Here is a 19,615-nt window from a genome sequence, read left to right on the forward strand (position 1 = left end):
GAAATTGAGTTTCAAGGGAAGTTTATTTTAATATTGAAACTCTGGTTTTGAGTGAATGCGGGGTGAAATAAACTCCAAATAAACTCCCGAATTCTTTCAGTGTAAGAAATTTTTTCTAGTCTTAAGAAAAAAATTTTTTTTATTTCATAATACAAAATTTTTTTTACGCTAAGAAATCCTTTTTATTTGTAAATAATAATTGAAAAAATTTATTATTTTTGCCCATTTTCAGCTTTACTATAGACGTCACGTTTCCTTTTTTTATATCTACTGTGACTTAAGTAGAATGTGGGATTGCGGTCTCAGTAAATCAAAATTAGTAATTTTTTAATTTTTTTTTCTTTAAATTTATTTGTTTAATGCAAGTCAAAACTTACGAATAGAATTAAGAACTCATATAATTTACTTACAAATTTTTTTCACTATTGACAAACTTGACATCCAAAAATTATTTAAAAATTTCATCAACTCTTAAAACTCCTAATAATTTTATAATTTTAAAAATATCTAATTAAAATTTCCTCAGGATAATTTTAAAAAATTTTAAATTTATCTATTCCAGCTGCCAAATATCATTTTTTTTCGTCATAAATTTTCTTTTATTTAAAATAATAAAATATCATTTAAGAAAATAGTTAAATTTATTTTTAGAATCTTCCTTTTGCAAGCCTTGACAATAATTATCGAATTACATTTAAGTATTGAATTATAGATTTATTGTTAAAAGTTTACCTCGTTTATTAATGGCATTGAGAAACTCCTTAAGTATCTTTAAATAATATATAAAAAAAAAAAAAAAATAGTATCGTTAAATGTTATGATAAAATAAAATGAAATGAAAGAAGATGATCCGGATCGAATAAAGGAGAATGGTGACACTTATAAATCTCAACTTGGTATCTTATATAGAACCCTTTCTTGGCATCCATGATACATCAAGGCTTTGCTTATATCACCAAGAGTGGGATACACAGTAACTTCTACAGCTCATACTAAAACCTGAGTAAATATGCACAGGTGAATCCTATATAAAGGCTCAGGATAATCGTCATTATGTTACTCGTTTAATTCCAGTCGCGAGGATTATAAGTTGCGACTCTTCTCTATACTAGACAATGTCATTTAGTATAAAAACTTCCATATAAAAATTTATTAATTATCATTTTACTTTTATTTATCATGGAGAATCTTAAGATCGCAAAGGGAAGTACGTTGGTATGTGATTTTTAAAAAATGTTTAAATTTTATTATTTCGATAATCGATCAAGTGAAAATAATTCATTATATTTATTATGTAATTTTAAATTATGAGTTTTAATGAATTTTATAGTAAATGCTGTACTATCACTTTAGGCTATCAGTGAAAGTGTTTAGATTTAAATTTATTAATTATTAGAAAATAATTAGATGCGTATGAAATAAATTGTGTTTTGTCGATACTCGATAGTTTTATTATTATGGTGTTGGCTAATAATTACGGGTTGTAATTAATTATTTTAAATGTCATTTAATGTCTTTGTTCAGTGCTCCAACCCTCTATTTTAATGATAATTACTTTTAAATATTTTGCATTGCGAATTTCGAAATTTATCATTTTATTAAAAAAAAATTTTTTGTATTTTTAAATTATTTTTTTTACGAAGATCGAGACAAAAAATGAGAAATCACTAAAAAAAAAAAAAAAAAAATAAAAAAAAACTAAGTTTTGATTTTTATAGAAATTTTAAAGTTTAAAAAGAAATTTCAAAAATTGTAGACCCGAAGAGATTTTAAGATTCTGCATTAATTTAAATGATACTAAAGTTAGCGGACGTCTAATAATTTTTGAATTTTTTTTTAAAACAGTAAACACTAAAAAAAAAATTTTTGAAAAAATTGCACCTGTAGTTTTTTAAATTTTGTACATGTGCATATTTTTAGTTTTTGTTTTTTTGTAATTGATTTGGTAAAAAAAAAAAAAAAATCCAAAAATTACTAATTGTCTGCTAACTTCAGGATAATTAATTTAAATCGATCTACTCTGATTCATGATCTAAATTATGGTAAAATCCGATCTTTGTGGATAGATCTAGTGAAATCTAAATTATTGTTTCTCGGGGAGTGATTACACACTGAATAAAAATATTTGACCGGAAATTCCTCGAAAATGTTTAATTTATCCAAAGCCATAGAATTTTATTGGAAAAGTTCGAAAGTTGATTGAAAACACGGCGAAATTTTATTATTCTTAATAAATAGGTCGATAAATTGAATTTGAATTTCTTTCTTTACATAAATAATTAATTTCTTTGATTTTTTCAAAGGAAATTTTTCTCTCATTGTACAGAAAAAAAATCTGCTTAAAAATTCTTAAAAAAAAAATTGATTAAGAGTTTAAAAAATGATAGTAAATAAAATAAAAAATGTTAAATTGAAGGTACTGTGTATGTTGATTGGAAGTCTTGTCTGCAGTGCAGACAAGTTATCACCAGGTCAGAAAGCACCCCCACACGCTACCAATTCCGGTGGGTCGTCATTAAAAGCCCCATTTGCGGGTAATCGTGCCGCAGATGTTGGTTCTAGGTCAGATGTCGGTAGAAGTGGGGGTTCTCGACCCCCAGCACCTCCACCGCAAGCTCCACAGGAAGATGGAGTCACCAGAGAAGAGACCGAAGATCTTAAAGAAATAGATGGTCAGCTTGTGCGTGTGGTCAAGGGTAACTTTGCTTACGATAGTCCCGAAGGACTTCCGATTGCGGTCAAGTAAGTCATCAAAATAGTAATCACTTTTGAAATTTTTCTTTTAATGTTATCATTATTCAAACAGATATGAAGCAGATGAAAATGGAAACAGAGCAAGTTTCACTATTGGGAATCCCACAGGAGGTGGTGGGGCTGGAAGAGGTACTGGGGCTGGAGGTAGAGGTGGTGGAACTGGAGGAAAAGGTACTGGAGCTGGGGGTAAAGGTACCGGAGCTGGTGGAAAAGGTACCGGAGCTGGTGGAAAAGGTGGAGCTGGAGGTGGATCTGGATCAGGTGGAGGAAGACCAAATTCTGACAAAACTTATCTTCCTCCAAGTTAATTTATTTTATATATACATCCTTATATTTTTTTTTTGCATTAGAAATATCAAAAGTAGATTTAATACAGCTTTAGTAGTTCAACTGATTCTTTATTAGTTTTTCTTTCTACTTGTTAAATAAATAATTTATAAGCCGATCAAGTTCCTCGGTACGTACTGTATCCAAATGGATTCAACAAAAGTGGCAAATGATAATTTCTATCATCATTTTTAATATCAAATATAACTTCAATGATTGGATACAGTGAAGATCTTTCAGTTGCGATAAAATAATTTTCTACATTAAATTTAAGTTTATAACGTCCTATTGTTAATGATTGTCCAGCTAATTCTAATAAATTAGAGCATCGGCCATCAGATGTTGTTTTACTAATTAAAAATAAAAATATTTATTTTAATTACTGTTAAATAATTTTTATTTTTATTGCACACCTCAAGGAATTTTTTAAAATTAATCACTGACCTTCCGCTAATCAAAGTCCAGGTGTTTGTAATTTTATAAAGACTCACTGGCAAATTCGCTACAGGAACTCCTCTACTTGTGTCCAATACATGAGTCGATATATGAGGAGTATTCATTATTTATTAATTTAATTTTTAAAAAATTACAATGCCTCTGACTGTTGTGCAGCATCGACTGAGGCCAGTATATATTTATAAATATCATATATTCTTATCAACGAAGATATTACAGCTTGGAGATTGTAAAAATATATGATAACAGTAAAAAAATTATGGTCAATATTTTATTTTATTTTTTTTTAAACTTCTTATATAATACAAAAATATTAATTCAAGTTAATTTTAATATTTTTTGAAAAAAAAGAAAAAAAATTATTTATTACAAAAAAAGAAAACTTCAAAGGCCACAATTAAAATCTAGGATAATTAATGTATTATTTATACATTAAAAAGAATTTATATAATAATGTTATTTAAGTTTTTAAAATAATAAATTTGTAGGAGTAATTAGTAGTAAGAGTGATTAAATAAAATCATCTATCGGCGTCTCTGTAAGTTGTGTAACTGTGTGGGCTAAGTAAAATGGGTATATGGTAAGTTCCTGTTGGATTTTTGACATCAAATACTATCTCGATGAATGGGTACATTGTCTCGATTCTTCGTACGGTGAAATATTTGTCGACGTCAAAATGAATTTTGTAACGGCCGGCTGTTAATTGTAATTTTAGATTATCGACAAGGTCTGAGCAGCGTCCATTGGATGATGTTGAACTGAAAAAAAATATAAGTATTTATTAATGTCTTGTTTTAATTTACCAAAGAAATATTAATTTTTTTAAAGGGAAAAGGTGAAATTTTTATTTTTTTATTGTTTTTAGAAAACACTTAACAATTGATACAAGAAATTAAAATTATTGGATATTGTAAAAAAAAAAACGGTGTAAGTACAACTTATTCTGGTGTTAAAATAACACTGGTAGAGATGTTAAAATTTTTCCTGGTGTTAAAATTAGTTAAAATTTTTAAGTATCAAAAATCGAACTGTTTCAAATGTAAAAAAAAAAAAATTTCGGTTGTTTTAAATACAAGTAAAAAATTTTGAAATTTTGAGTTGTCACAATAAAATTCCCTGATACTTTCCAAAATTCCCTAACGTTTCCCGGGTGCATTAAAGTCCCTAATACTTTCCAAAGTTCCCTGATATTCTCTAGTTACATCAAATTCCCTATTCTCTTTTAAAATTGCCTGATATTTTCTAGTTGCATAAATTCTCTGATACTCTGAAATTCCCTGATTGAATTGAATTCTCTGATACTCTTTAAATTTCCTTGATATTTCCCAGTTGTTTTAAATTCCCTATTTTTTTCAAAATTCCCTAATAGTTTCTAGTTGCATAAAATTCCCTGATATTTTCTAGTTTCATTAGAGTCTCTGATACTTTCTAAAATTCCCTGATATTTCCCAGTTGCATAATTTCCCTGATATTTTTGACATTCTCGAATATTTTTCAGTCCCATTGAATTTCCTAATGTTTCCCGATCGCATTAAATTCCCTGATACTTTAAAATTCTCTAATATTTCCCAGTTACATAAGATTCCCTGATATTCTTTGAAATTTCTTAATATTTTCCGGTTTGTGATCACCCTCTTAATATATAAAAAAAAATATATAATTAATATACCTCTCGTTTAAGAAAGTCCATCGTCCATCCATAAGTTTGTACAAGCTAACTTGAAGACCAGAAATGGGTATTCCTTTACTAACATCCAAAACATGTGTCGATATACAAGGAGCTTTAAACTTAATATTTTGTGCCACATTTGATTGTTTTTTAGTTTGTTCACTTGGACCAGCTACAACTTTTACATTACTTTTAGCACTAGGCGTAGAATTATTGTTGCTTTTATTAATGACTTTAGTTACAGTACGTTGATTTATCGTTTTTGTTCCCGGGGTCAACAAACTCGGGATATTGCCTTTTATTTTACTAAGAACGTAACCAGGAGGTAATTTTCCCGTAGTGAGTGTCACAGTTTTACCAGTCGACAATCTCAATGTTTTATTTTGTGTCGGAGTAGCAGTCAACGAATTAGCGATTTCTTGTCCTTCAGCAATTGAAAGCTGTGGCGTATTAACTTGACAAGCGGCTATAAGTTTTGGTTCCGGTTCTTCACCGCCATCATTATTATTTTTAACTGAATTTAAATCATTAGTTATTTGTTTATTAAATGCCTTAGAAACATCAAGTTCCTCATTTTTGAATATTTTAGTTATCGATACTTCCGTGAGTTCTCTTTCGTCATGAATAACTTGCTCATTACCATCAACTTCTTCAATAGCCTCGTTACCCTCATTGTCTTCAAAATATTCCCCATGGACATGAGCCATCGCTTCTGCCAAAGTGTCTCTCCGTTGATTAGTATCAAGTTTTATTTTTTTCCTGCACTGCTCAATGTCTTGTTCTACTTTATGAGTAAAATCATGGGAGTCATTGTCATCCTGATCAACCACTTGATTATTTTTTTTGTCAAGTTGATCATCGTCTTCCATGTCCAGTCGCTCGACAACATACTCGATGTCATTGTCGTACTCGATATCATTGTCATCATCTTCATCTTCGTTTTCATCATCGTCACCGTCACTCTTCTTGATGGATTCAACGTTGATCGTTTCAAAATCTTGCGTGAATTCAATTATTCTTTCATTACCGTCTTCATCATTGCTATGCATGTGCGTTTGGTACATGAGTGCTGCTCTTTGATGCTTCATTGTACACGTGTGCTTCAGCAATGACAGTCGATGGGCATGAAGATTTTTTTTACAATACGTACAGTATGCTCGTGTTACTTGACCTGGTACTGATGTCAACCACCCTGTTAAATAATTGATTCTTTATTAGAAATTGGAAGTCTTGGTTGGGAGATGTCTTTTTATGGTTTCAAAATTTATTCTAATTTCGGATTTTTTTTAAAAATGATAAATTAAAAAAAAAGTATTTGAAAACATTGCATTTGTAGTTTTTTAAATTTTCTAAATGTGCATATTTTTAGTTCTTTTTTTTTTTTAATTGACGTTGAAAAAATATATTCGAAAATTATTGTCTGTCATTTTTAGAATCGTGTTAATTCCAGGATCAAAAATTTTTTTTTATAATTTTTATTTTCTGTTGTCTACCAACCGAATTAAATATTTGTATTTCTATTTAAATATTCAAAAATACTTCGTTACTAGTTTACTTGAATTACGTCTTCCATAAATATTATCAAGTTTAAAAAAAATATTCTTGTTTATATTTCGAACGAGACTGTAAATTTAAATGTTGAATATTATAAAAACAGTGAAGTAGAATAATTTTATCTGATAATAAAATAAAAATAAATAAGATATAAAAATAAAAAATATAAAAATTTACCTTTAAAATCCTGCATAAGTTCCCACTCTTTGCGATAACGTTGAGTATAAACTCGTGTCTTGGCATGACTTATTTTTCCAGTTGGAGTTAGACGCTGAGGTTCTTGAATATATTCAGTACATACTACTGTTTGACCATCAATAATAATATTCGATGATACTTGATTTTTTTCCATACCTTATGTTATATATATATATATTTAAAATTTTAAATAATAAATACTATGTATATGTAGAGATATTTAATTTTTAGTTTAACAAAAAAAATATACCCTAAATAAGTTTTAACACAAAATCACTAAAGTTTTAACCATTTTATGAACTCAACAATTCAAAAAAATAGAGACCTAGAAAACTAGATGTCTAGTTATTGAAGATAACTCCCTAGCAATGGCGACTAAAATTATAAAAAGACTCTTCACTTACACACGAACTCACATCGTTTCATTATTCAGTAACGGCGTTGTGATAAAGACCCACTTTTATTAATTACTAAATATGATAAATTATTTTTTTCAAATATTTCGGTGAGATTTTTATTTATATTCAAATGGACTTATAGTTTTTTATTTTATTTTTTAAAATTATTGCTGGGCTGTAAGCGTAATTACAGTGAATTTCTAGTCAGAAAAATAAATTATTTTAGTGACTAGTATTTACGGACCTGACTTTCCCCAGGGAGTGCAAAATGGCTGACGTAGTTTATAAAGAAGTGCGCGCGCATTTAAATAATGCTGTGAAAAATGGCGGGAAAATTAATTTTTTTTTTTTCTAAAAATTGAACGGAATTTTATTTTTAACGTTAATTAATCATTAAATCGGTAATTATGAAGAATTAATTATTAAAATTTGTTAATTAAGACGTAATTAAAATTTTATGAGTAAATGTGACTGACAATTAGCAATTTTTTTAATTTTTGAAAAAATAAATGAAATGTAAGTAGAAAAAATTAAAAAATGCGTGTTTGGATAATTTAAAAGTTTGCGCGCGCATTTTTTAAAATTCTATTAATTAATTAGTTAATTTATCTAAAATTTATAAATTGTCTCGTCTGCTACATTTACACGCATAACATTTTTATTATTTTTGAATAAAAAATATGGCAACGCCATCAGTCGTTAGTAGTAAGCATTAATATTTTTGAATACTAAGACAAAAAACAATAAATATAGTTACATATTATTAATATACTAAACAATTAATAAATAGTATGATCTTTGACATTTATTATCGCTAAGTATATATTTATTTATTACTGTCTTCAATAATTGAATCAGTCATTTTTTTTTATTCAATAAAAAACGAAGTTTTATAAATAATTGAATGTAATTAAATAGAAGTATAAATGATTTTAATTAATTTTTTTTAATAAACAAAATTTTTTAAAAATTCAAGTTATAAAAACAATATTTCCTCCTTTAATATAAATAATTTTTATCTAAATTTATATAAAAAATTTATCTTACGAAATGTTAATAATTAATTAATTAATGAAAAACAAAAAATTAATCCAGCCAAATAATATGAAAAAATTTGAACTAAACTTCAAGACGTATAATGGTGCCAATTTCAAATATGTCAACATTTTTCTGTTTTTTTTTTATTAGTTTAAGTGATGCCAAATAATTTGACAAAAAATTTCACCGCAAAAATAAACCGTATAATAGGGAGATATATAAATTACTAAAATAAAATGGAGGATTTAGGGGTTGAAAAAGAATAATATTTATTTATTTAATGAATTAAATATGTGTACATTTTCAATTTATAATTATATTATTCGCGATAGCTATACAAATTTTTAAAATTATCGACATTATGTCGCGTGTGATGATATTGCACAATTATCAGTGATTTCATCCGGTCAAGGTTACATACTACACATACTACTAGAATAGGTTACTATAAGATGTTTATACTTTGCAATGATTGTAGTGTTGAGAATCAAAGAGCAGCGCTATATTGTGAATAAAACTACATTTTATAGTAATTTTATTGTTTTTTTATTTCCCGCGAATGAAATTTAGAGAGATATGTCATCAGTTTAAATCCGATTATGGGATCTTGAGTTTTCGATAGATACCGTATCGATGTTTTGAAGTCTAAGGAATTATTTGTAATGTATGTTATGACAATTATAAGAATCTCAAGAATTACTTAAAAATAATTAGTTTTTGGTATCGGTTTCTACAAAATTTGAAAATTAGCTAGACAGCATCAAATCAGAATGTTTCTTTACAATGTCTTTTGTAAGATGTTTTCAAGAAGTCGTATAACGAGTTCTTAAAGACGTCATTTTTAAATATTCTGAATTAAAACTGGGTCGCACTCAACAAATTCTCGAATTTTGATTTCTATTAATTTATTAATTGATTCTCATTACAGCGATTTTTTAAGTAGCACAGAAATAATTAGGGTATCATAAAAATATTTTTTTCCGGTCTTAGAAAAACATTTCAATTGAAAAATCTTTCAGATGACTTGCTTGAGCATTATTTGTAATTTAATTTTTGTCATTACTTATGTCTTTTAAGACGACATTTTTTTTGTGATATAAATTTCTGATCGTTTTATCAACATTTTGGTGCCTTATCGATAGGTCAAAAAACAGCCTAAAAAATTCTTATCTTATAGATGTCACAAAGCAAAGTGTGTTACTTGGGTACTTCAGAATATTTTCAGACACTGTCTCCCCTACTTTTTCAAAATATTCAATAGCTTTCAAATGTCATAACTGTATTAAAATTCAATTAACTAATTAAAAAAAAATTAAAGCATTAATTGAGAAAATAACAATTTCGCTGAAACATAGATTTTTAAAAAAATTAATTACAGTTGTTATCATTTAGGAGTTAAACGAAATTTATTAAATAAATTTCAGCCTAAAAAATTTGAAAATTCTTATTATGAAATTGACATCAAGATTTTACTGAAAGTTATTTTCTAAATTTTGTTTAACTCCTAATTGATGTCAACTGTTAGTAATTTTTATTTGCCCTGTTTTAAATTAATGCTGTAATTTTTTTTCTTAATTAATTAATTAATTAATTAAATTTTAATACTGTTACAACAATTGAAAGTTTTAAAAAGTAGTATTGTTTGAGATCACCCTTAATATTCATATTTATCATATTTTTTTTGCTACAGTATTTTTATAAATATATTATCAGCGAATTACACACACTCAAGTCATATCAACAAAATAACCTATTTTTTTTTTTAATTTAAAAAAATTTTAATTATTCAAATGTCAAAGTTTCAAATTTGTCATGACAGATGTCAGTAGCAGTAGATGACGATGTCACCAGAAGTTTCAAGGTTATTCTAGTGACTATTCTAGTGATCTTGCATCAGAAATTAAATGATTGTGCAAGCCTACTTGCATTTTTACACGTGGAAAATATAGTAAACATATGACAGATATAAAACTAGTCAAATGACATTAGCCAATTGGTCTATTATAATAATAACAATAATGTCCTCATAATAGATTTTAAATAAACAATCACACTTGAAAGAAGGTGTTTTGTTAACAATTATTTTACATCAGCATGCAAAGTCGCATCTCGAGGTACTTTTATTTTATTTAAATATAAATATTTATATTTTTCAAAGTCCAGATAAAATTTAAATTAATATATCAATATAACCTTGAATTAAATTTTTTTATTTATTTACTCATAGATGTATTGTAGTAAAATTTTTAAACAAAACTACTCAAGATCAATAAATATTATATTTGCTGCTAAATATTCACGTAGAAGCGCTAAAAATACGACGACATACAAATTAGTTAAGTCAAATGGCATCGATGCTGATATCGACAATGGAGAATTGGATAATAATCCAAACTGGGAACTGTTTGGACCAAGAGGTTTCAGATTTTATTTACCAGGTAGTATAGGACCTGGTTGGTTGGATCAGTCCACTACTGCTCAAGTTGAAACTCGATCTATTTTATTACCTAATAACGATGGAGAGCTTGATGACAGCGATGATTTTGACACTCATGGAATTAATGATGAAATTATAAATGTTTATAAACATAAAAACAATAATAGAACTAACAACAGTAAAAACAGAAGAAAATGTGATCAAAGTCAGCCTATTTTACATTGCATAGCACAAGAGTGTCCAATGTTATTGAGAAAAGGTATACAAGAACTTTTTCCAAGTAGTGTTGAAGCTGCCTCACCTCAACTTACTATTGTCACCATCACACAGAAATTAAATCCTAGAATGATGAGATGGAGCAAAGAAATTGAGACTGAAAGATTAGCTAAATTTGTAAGTAATGATAATAGTAAATTACCAAGAATAATTTAACCCTTAAATGCATGATATTGAAGTTAATTGACGTCTTATAGTTTATGAAATTTTTTTAAAATTATAAATTATAAAAAAAAGAAAATTTTAAGATTTTAATATTCCTCAGCTTGAATATTTGGCAGATAAGTTTATTGATGCAGGTGTTCAGCAATATTTCATCTTGAATGTTGTAAAAATAAGAATCAGCTATAGTCATTGTCATGATTTTATAAACAATTTTAAATTATAAAGGGGAAAGGGGACTAAGATACGAAAAAAGAGGATATTTTTTTTATTTTTGTTTTTTTTTTTTCAGAGTAGCTTTTTTATTAAAATTCTTAAAATTTGTGACATTAAGCATCATTCCAAAAATATTCTGCTAAATTTTCATAAAAAAATATTGAAAAATAAGCCAGTGGTAGTGGGGAGAGACGAGTCACTTAAAAAAGTCTCTATGAGACTTTTTTCTGAGTGACTTAGTTCTCCCCACTGGTTTATTGGTCACAAATGGTTTTTCTACCCTATTTTTTTTTCTTTTTATTGTAATTACAATTACAAATTATACTTATATAAATATATCATATATTTCAGTTTCTCCTTGCTGCTTCAGACATTTGTGCAAAACTTAAAATGTTTGGATACTGGGCTGATTTTATAAATCCATTCAGTGGTCAGCCCTACTTAAATCCTCATAAAACTGGTGTATTGTATAAAACAGACGAACGTTTTCGTTGTTTAGGCTTCAAAGTTAACAAAACCAATAGCTGTAAAATAATATCACATGAGAACAAAGGCTCTGAATTTGTTGGTAAGTTATTTAAATACATGTAATATTTTTTAATAACATAATTTATAAGAACATTTTGATGAATTAGAACGAAAACGGTATAAGGTAAGTGACTTAGTACCTGATCAGGAAACTAGTACTAAATATTACTGAATATATCTGTACGTATACATGGAGTGATCGGGTACTAGGTCTTTTACCTTAAGTGAAAAAATCAAAATATTACAAAGATTTTAAAAATGAATGAAAGTTTTTTGTTCCTTATGATGCCCTGTAGTAGGAATAGCCATAAAAAGTCCTGGGAATAATTTATTTTTGGAGTTGAGCCCCATACAAACATTGGTGGAGATGGGTGGACATGGGTATAGATGATTTTCTATGAAGAGTAGCCCGTAACTTTGCCCCTGTTGGGAATAACCCATCACAATATTAACGTTTTTTGTTCATTATGATGTCCTTTAGTAGAAGAACCCCAAAAAAGTTTTGGGAATTATTTATTTTCTGAGTACAGACCCATAGTAGGATGGGTGGACATGGGTGGAGATGTGTGGAGATGCGCCTGACTATGTTTTAGCATAAAGCGGCTCGTAACTTTCCGCTGTTGGGAATTATAATTTTTTTCTTATAACTAGTTTATATATTTGTCCTATATATATTCAGTGATCCGATATTCAGTGATGGACAAATAGGTAACGTGAAGCTGTTTACCAAAAATAGTTGAACCTAAAATAGTCAAAAGTTTTTTAAATGATAAGTCGAACGAAGTATTTTTAGATTGTCTTGACTTTAAAGTTGACAATTTAGTATTGACATTAGAAACTCTCCAATTACATATATTGACACTTGTCCCGATTTTTCGTACAACGAAAGCATTATTTGAAATAAAAATAACTATTGATTCCGGAATTCGAAGTTGAATCTTGAAAACATTACTTTAATATTTAATTTTATAATTTAGCGATCGCAATTTTAAAATATATATGTATAATAAGGTTCGTGTCATCTTGGTTGAAAGTAATATATAATATATTAAATTTAATAATATATGAATAGGATTATAAATTGAATTCCATCGAGATTAATTGTCTCTTCTACAATAGTTCTTTCATAAAAGTGAATGTAAACTATTTTGGATGAGACAATTAATCTCGATGAAATATAATACGATGTTCTATTCATATCTTATTAAATTTAAAAATTTTGTTAATTATTAATTACGTAAAAAAAGTTATTAGAAGCTACGGTAACACGATTACCTAACAATTTCTTAGATGACAGTATTTTTGATTAATTATGAAAAATGTGTTCCCATAAGTTACGAATAATTCAGATATTTCGATTAACTCGAAAATTCACGAAAACTTCACTCATAAATGACTTTAATTTTTTGAATAATTCAAAAACTTTTTTTAAAAAGAATCAATGAAATTTACTCCAAAGACAAGTAATTTCTCCATTCGTAAATGATTTGTTGAAACTTTTGAAATTATATTCTATTTGCATTCATCGAACTTTACTGTTTTTTTTTATATATATATATTCAAAGGGGTTTTGTTAATACCTGTAAGATTCTTGTTAGATAGCGCACACTTCAGTCAATTATTCTATCAATTCTTAAAAAATTCAAACCGAATTTCTCACGTATTTTCTTCCGCTCAATGAATGCATTGATCAATTCAAAGAATAGACGTCCAGCCATTCGAAAATAAATTTACTTTTAAGTGATAAATTTAAATGAACATTAATCGTCAGTTAATGTTAAATATATGTGGCAAAGCTTCGAAACTAAGCTATAATTAACAGCTTTTAAGTTCAATCTACAGCTCAATTGTATAAATTTTAAGTCTGATAAAGTAAGCTCTGATTTTATCTCTGGAATTTCATTTCCAATGACTTTATTTAAATTAAATTGTGATATTCAAATGAGGAATCTACTTTTCCCTTCCGAGGAATGTCAGATGACACTTTTTTGTTTACTTGGAAATGTTTTAAGATTATAAGGGTCTGAAATTATCAGAATCTCCTGGATTTTAATAATATCTACATATCCTAAAAATACGACTATATATATCTGGTGGCTTATTCACTATTCTTATCCCAGTGAGATCTTTGTTTTATAAATTTAAAAAAAAATAAGTAAATAATAATAAATAAAGCAATTTAGTGTTCAAGTATTGGCCAGGCTTAGTTTTGAATTTGAATTTAGTTATTTAAAAAAATTCACAAAAATTTTTCTTTACTTCTATTCAGATACGACATGGCGGTAAAAATTTTCGGCAAATATTTTATATAACAATTTTATGGGGAATATTAAATTTAGCGCGGGAATTCGGTTTAAATTTAAAAAATTACTGTTGTTTAATTTTTTGTCGGTTAATTGACGTCAAGTGTCTGACAACTGTCCTGGCAAGTTTTATTTGATTAAAAAAAAATTTTTTTTTTTTTTTTTCGTACGTATTTAGAAATAAATTTCTTTTTACTTGTGTCCTATATTATCTTCTTGTGGTCTAGTGTAAACTAGTACCTATGATTTAAATAAACTTAAAGTATATGAAAAAATAAATCTTAGTTCGCGGATCTGATGAATTAAAAATAAATTCATTTAATACTAAAGATTATTTTCTTTTTATGGTTCAATCCTATTATAAGTCTCTTGTATAGCTTTCACATTCTTTTTTAAAAATATAAAGTCATAATGGAAAGGAATTTTATTATTTTAAAGAACTTGCAGTGGGTTACAGATTCACCCAAGCAAATAGGGTGGCTTTATGTCGACTTAAATAGAGCACGAGAAAATGTGATTTATTCGATTTTAAATTTTATACCCAACGGGACACCGGATATTAAGACAAAAGAAATAGATATTGATTTATACTTTTAAATCAATGTCAATTTATTTAAATAAGATGGATTATATTTTTTATTTATAAAAATTTTTATGCGTATTAATAAATTTTCGAATTACCAATTTGAGGTGATTCAATGAAAATCAACTTCAAGTTTTTTTTTCTTTTTAATTATTCATTTATTTTTTTTTTCTTCCTTTGCATTCAATAATTATGTGAAATTTAATTTTTTTCATGTAAATTACTTACAAGAAAATTTTATTTAATCAAATTTATTTAATATCCAAAAATATTTTTTCACCTTTATTAAGGGGTCCCCATTTTACCCACAAAAAATGGAATTATTTTTTTAACGGCAGCTGAAAATGTTTTCTATTCACTTTGAATATCTTAAAAAAAAAACTTGACGTATTTGAGTCCCCGAAAACTTGGTATTCCTTCAAGTATTCCGTTTTACCCCTCCCACTTCCCTATATTCCATAGAAAAAAAAGCTAACGTTGAGGTATAAATAAAAATGAAAAACATCAATAATAAATTATCTAAATATTACACAAAAGAATAAATTTATTTGATGACTTCTACCAAATACATCTGAATATATTTTTTTTTACTGTTGAATTTAATATATTGCAAATATAATAAATTATTAAAATAGTATCGGGAAAAAACCGGGGTGAATTTCTTATTTTTCGTTTTATTTTTTATTGACTTTCAAGAGCTTCGTAAATGATAATATAAAAATAGCCAGCATTGGCGACAAAAAAAATGTATTTTACACTGTAATTATTAATTAACGATTATTGATTAATTAAAGTAAATAATTTAGAAATAAGCAATTAGTGTTGTCTAAAAATAGTATAACTTACTCTAAGCAAAATAAAATTATTCAGATAATTTTGTATAATAAAAAGATATTTTTTAAAATTGCAGGAAGTCTTTACACATCCGCTCCAGCGAATATGGATTTCTTCAAAGATATTATGAGTGGTATGTCCGATCATTAAAACGTTAACCTTGAGTCGAACGCTGGTTATTTAACGTTTGTTATTAATAAGTAAAGTAAATCTATAGAACAATAAATTATAGTCTGTATTTTTTCGAGTATAGACTATTTTTAATTTATAGACACTATTATGATCTACAGAGATATACTTATACTGGTTATATAAATAATAACAACTATAAAAAAAAGAAAAAATTATTTATTACATTTTTTCGTCTTATGTTAAAAAAAATGTGTTCATTCATAACAAAATATTCCCCTCGGAAAACAAATTTTTCTTCATTAATTTCCTTTTATAGTTCCGTTAATGTCATATATCTATCATTCTTTCAAATAATAACATTATCATGTAATTGATAAATAGCGCTTTCATTCTTTATCATCATTTCGAAAATTCTATGACTTTCACTTAAAAAAAAAAAAAAAAAGAAATCATAATATCAGTATTTCAGGTCTTTATAAAATTATAAGTAAGTGGTTTCAGGTGAAGACCAACACCACAGACAGCGAGAGATAAAAACAATTTTAAAGGTTATATAATTTTAATAATTAGCTATTAATTAACGTACAAATTATAAATTATTACCGTTCTATATTATAAAATAATCGATTGCAGAATGAATTTATTAAGAATTGACATCCATAAAGTTTTGTTATCGAAACTTGTCAGTAATGATTTTAATATGTCCGCGTGTTGACTTACATTCAGATACCTGAAGATGCGGGAATAATACTAGTGAAACGTCTTATGATTGAATAAAGTTAATTAACACACGATATTGGTCTTTGTTCACCTGAAAATTCTTGCTTATAAATATTAATAATAATAATCTGGATAATGGTTAGCCAGCCCTAAAACATTCTGCTGTTTCCGTCCGAAACTTATACGCTTATAGTTTAAAAAATATCAGTGTTTTTGATCTTTTCGAACTTAAAAATATCTGTTACAGTAGAACCTGATTATAAGTTACTTCCCTATTTTTTCGCTTGTTTCAAAGTAGTACCCCCAGATTGTTTCTGCAGTTCTTTTATAGGTTAATCAAGTATGTACGTAGATAATTAATTAATGTAACGGGATCGAAGTTCACCTCCGTTTTACGGGAGACCGTTTCTCAGCCTTTTGACATACACGCGCTTCGTAACACCCCTATCTTCCACCATAATATAATGATAGCGAAGTATTGAGCATAAGCTCATATTAGTTTACCCTAGGATCGATGATTAGATCAAAAATCCTTTTGCGTGTGGGTGTCACCATCAGCCACCACTTGTCTATATCTCTCTTTGGCCAAACACTACTACCATCTCAGGAAATAAAGAAACTCTGGTTGAAGTGGGCTTGGAAAGGCCCCCATAGTACCGATTTACTGAATTTTCCTAAATATAGATATACAAATATATCGGGTATTAGTTTTCTGATCAAGTACTAGGTCTTTTACTTGAAATTTTATATTTTCGAGGCTCGTTTTCTCCGTGTATGTTTCCGTAATAACTCTAAAAGGGTAAATACGAGGATCAAGTAACCGATATTCACTGCATGTATATTTCTTATAGAAATATATGAATACTTGGAGTGATCGGATACTAAGTAATCCCTAATAGGCTACTGGGTTTTTTACCTCATAATAAAATCCGCTTAACTCGAGTGTCCTTAATAGTTGCTGGTAAAACCGCATTACTGCAGATAACATAACTTATGACCGTAGACATTTGATAAAAACCCAATTTTAAGAAATTTTTAACTCAGCGTTCAGTAAAAAAAAAAAATCTATTTTCTTATAAAAAATATTTCAAATTAGACATGATAAAACGTAATATATTTTAAAAATTACATTAATCAATATTGCTACGTAATTACTAAAATTACAGCATTATTTGAGCAAACTTGTTGACTAATATAATAACAATAGTGACGATAAAAAATAATGTATACATATATATAATAATAACAATAATAATAAAAAATATTGTATATAAAAATAGAAGAGATAAATTTCAAGCCAAGCGTTCAGCGTTTTCCGCATGAAGAAATATTAGGAAAGCTCAAAAGTATCGATTTTCTATTTGCTTTGAAGTTATCGTACTCGCAGTATTTTTTTTTCCTTTCTTTTTAGAATGTTGTCAGTGAATGGACCAATAGACATGTGTCAAAATAATATAAAATTTAAACTTGAATATGTGTAAAGAATAATAATTATTTCAAGTAACAGTTCTTGAAATATAAAAAATTTATACGGCATTAAAATGTTTTCTCTTCTATCAAGGGTTATAAAGAAAATAAAAAAAGCTTTTACGACTGTGATAACACGTATAGGACATGATAAGATAAGGAACGGAGAATCTTGTTGGATGGTGAGTGAACATAAATTCTATCATAGTGTTAAGGATATCCAACCATGGAAGTACTCTCTGGGTAGCATTGAGTTTGACCAGATCCATTGTCACATCGAATTGAATTGTCGTTCCTTGTGTTCCATGTACTCTCACACCTACATAGCTATAGGTCTGTTGAACTATTATTATATGACCAGACAATAAATGACACAACCGATTCGTCAAACTATGACATCCCTTTGTTATTTTGTATGGCATAATAAACTACTTTAATGAGTATTCAAATCCTCAATAGTTATTGCTTACAAACACGCAATGAAAACTTCATTTATTTATCGCTTAATCTCAAGCATATGAATATTTTAATGCTACCTAATATTGTATAATAAATCGATAATGTTACGTCCTGTGTTAGCACTTTTGATAAATATATATATATTAGGGTGCTTTTTATGTTTCGAAAATTTTTTTTTCTTAGCCTGTATGAAAATTTTATTGTAGACGACAAAAAAGAAAATTTGAGGTTTTAACTTTCATTTTAAAAGGCAGCGATTTATTTTTAAAGTTTTCCCATTTAAAAAGCATGGAAACGATATCACATTTTTTTAGAAAAATTTTTACTCAGAAAGTTTTGAGCAATCGGCTCATTTTTTGGCTTTTTTTGTAAGGCTTGAAGTCCTCTTTAAAATTGTTGCAATTGACATCGATGCATTTTCAACGATTTAAAAGTTATGAGACTTCAAGAAGACACGATAGCGTCCTCATTTTTAAATGGGTTTCAATGAAACTTGACATTTAGTAGGACCTCGTTATAAGACTATTAGTTTCTTTTTCAAAACATCACGATACCTGGTTTATAAAAAAGACAGAATGATAGTCTTATAACGAGGTCCGACTGTACTCTTTTTTTAATCAAAAATGAAGATCAAGTTCGAAGATAAGCCATAAATGTTTTAAATTTTCAATAAAATCATCTGTCGATTTATTTCGAGATAACTGTTAAACCAAACGTGAAAGCTCGCTTTTTTTAAATCTAAAAGTTCATGCAATAAACTTTAATTTTCACTATTGAATTTGTTATATCGACAATTTTTTCAAATAGATCAATCACTGAAAATATGATAAGCATCGAAACGTCATAATTAAATTTCATTAGAGTAAATTACACTATACCTTAATTCAAAAATGTATTCTTTGTTTAATTTCGGCCGCCGCGTGGCCTTTTTTTTGTATTGCTATTTAATATATTTACTGAAATGGAAAAAATATAAACTTCTATTTTATATATAATAAGACTTTTTCATCGACCAGTTCAATAACTATCTATAATATGCTCGAGAAGTACCAATATGTTTTCACTTCATATAAGTCGACTTTACCTCGGAAAAAGCTGTGACTG

General features: G+C 27.5%; 4 protein-coding genes across 8 annotated transcripts; 2 read left to right on the forward strand and 2 right to left on the reverse strand.

Annotated features, from left to right (window-relative positions):
• Positions 1-1,179: 1,179 nt before the first annotated feature.
• Positions 1,180-3,072, forward strand: LOC103577646 (alanine and glycine-rich protein-like). The gene is made up of 3 exons (XM_014439403.2): positions 1,180-1,215; positions 2,417-2,742; positions 2,807-3,072. Exons 1-3 carry the CDS (start codon positions 1,180-1,182, stop codon positions 3,060-3,062), a joined length of 618 nt encoding a protein of 205 aa, XP_014294889.2. The 3' UTR covers positions 3,063-3,072.
• Positions 3,073-3,097: 25 nt separating this feature from the next.
• Positions 3,098-3,708, reverse strand: LOC103577596 (5-hydroxyisourate hydrolase). Its single transcript, XM_008558302.3, has 2 exons — positions 3,526-3,708; positions 3,098-3,431 (listed from the first exon to the last, which is right to left on the reverse strand). Exons 1-2 carry the CDS (start codon positions 3,639-3,641, stop codon positions 3,200-3,202), a joined length of 348 nt encoding a protein of 115 aa, XP_008556524.1. The 5' UTR covers positions 3,642-3,708; the 3' UTR covers positions 3,098-3,199.
• An 82-nt stretch (positions 3,709-3,790) lies between these two features.
• On the reverse strand, positions 3,791-7,614 carry LOC103577597 (phospholipase D C). Of its 5 annotated transcripts, XM_008558305.3 has the most exons (4): positions 7,209-7,614; positions 6,938-7,114; positions 5,207-6,398; positions 3,791-4,295 (listed from the first exon to the last, which is right to left on the reverse strand). In XM_008558305.3, exons 2-4 carry the CDS (start codon positions 7,110-7,112, stop codon positions 4,058-4,060), a joined length of 1,605 nt encoding a protein of 534 aa, XP_008556527.1. In that variant the 5' UTR covers positions 7,113-7,114; positions 7,209-7,614; the 3' UTR covers positions 3,791-4,057. The 5 variants fall into 5 exon arrangements, with proteins under 5 accessions (XP_008556527.1, XP_008556526.1, XP_053595904.1 ...); XM_008558304.3 differs by having other exon boundaries at positions 6,938-7,614; XM_053739929.1 differs by lacking the exons at positions 6,938-7,114; positions 7,209-7,614 and adding an exon at positions 6,762-6,848.
• A 2,621-nt stretch (positions 7,615-10,235) lies between these two features.
• On the forward strand, positions 10,236-16,082 carry LOC103577598 (methylmalonic aciduria and homocystinuria type D homolog, mitochondrial). Its single transcript, XM_014439406.2, has 4 exons — positions 10,236-10,508; positions 10,622-11,224; positions 11,837-12,053; positions 15,810-16,082. Exons 2-4 carry the CDS (start codon positions 10,622-10,624, stop codon positions 15,881-15,883), a joined length of 894 nt encoding a protein of 297 aa, XP_014294892.1. The 5' UTR covers positions 10,236-10,508; the 3' UTR covers positions 15,884-16,082.
• The last annotated feature ends 3,533 nt before the right edge of the window (positions 16,083-19,615 follow it).

This window comes from Microplitis demolitor, chromosome 6 (genome assembly GCF_026212275.2).
Source record: "Microplitis demolitor isolate Queensland-Clemson2020A chromosome 6, iyMicDemo2.1a, whole genome shotgun sequence".
Taxonomy (NCBI): Eukaryota; Metazoa; Arthropoda; class Insecta; order Hymenoptera; family Braconidae; genus Microplitis; species Microplitis demolitor.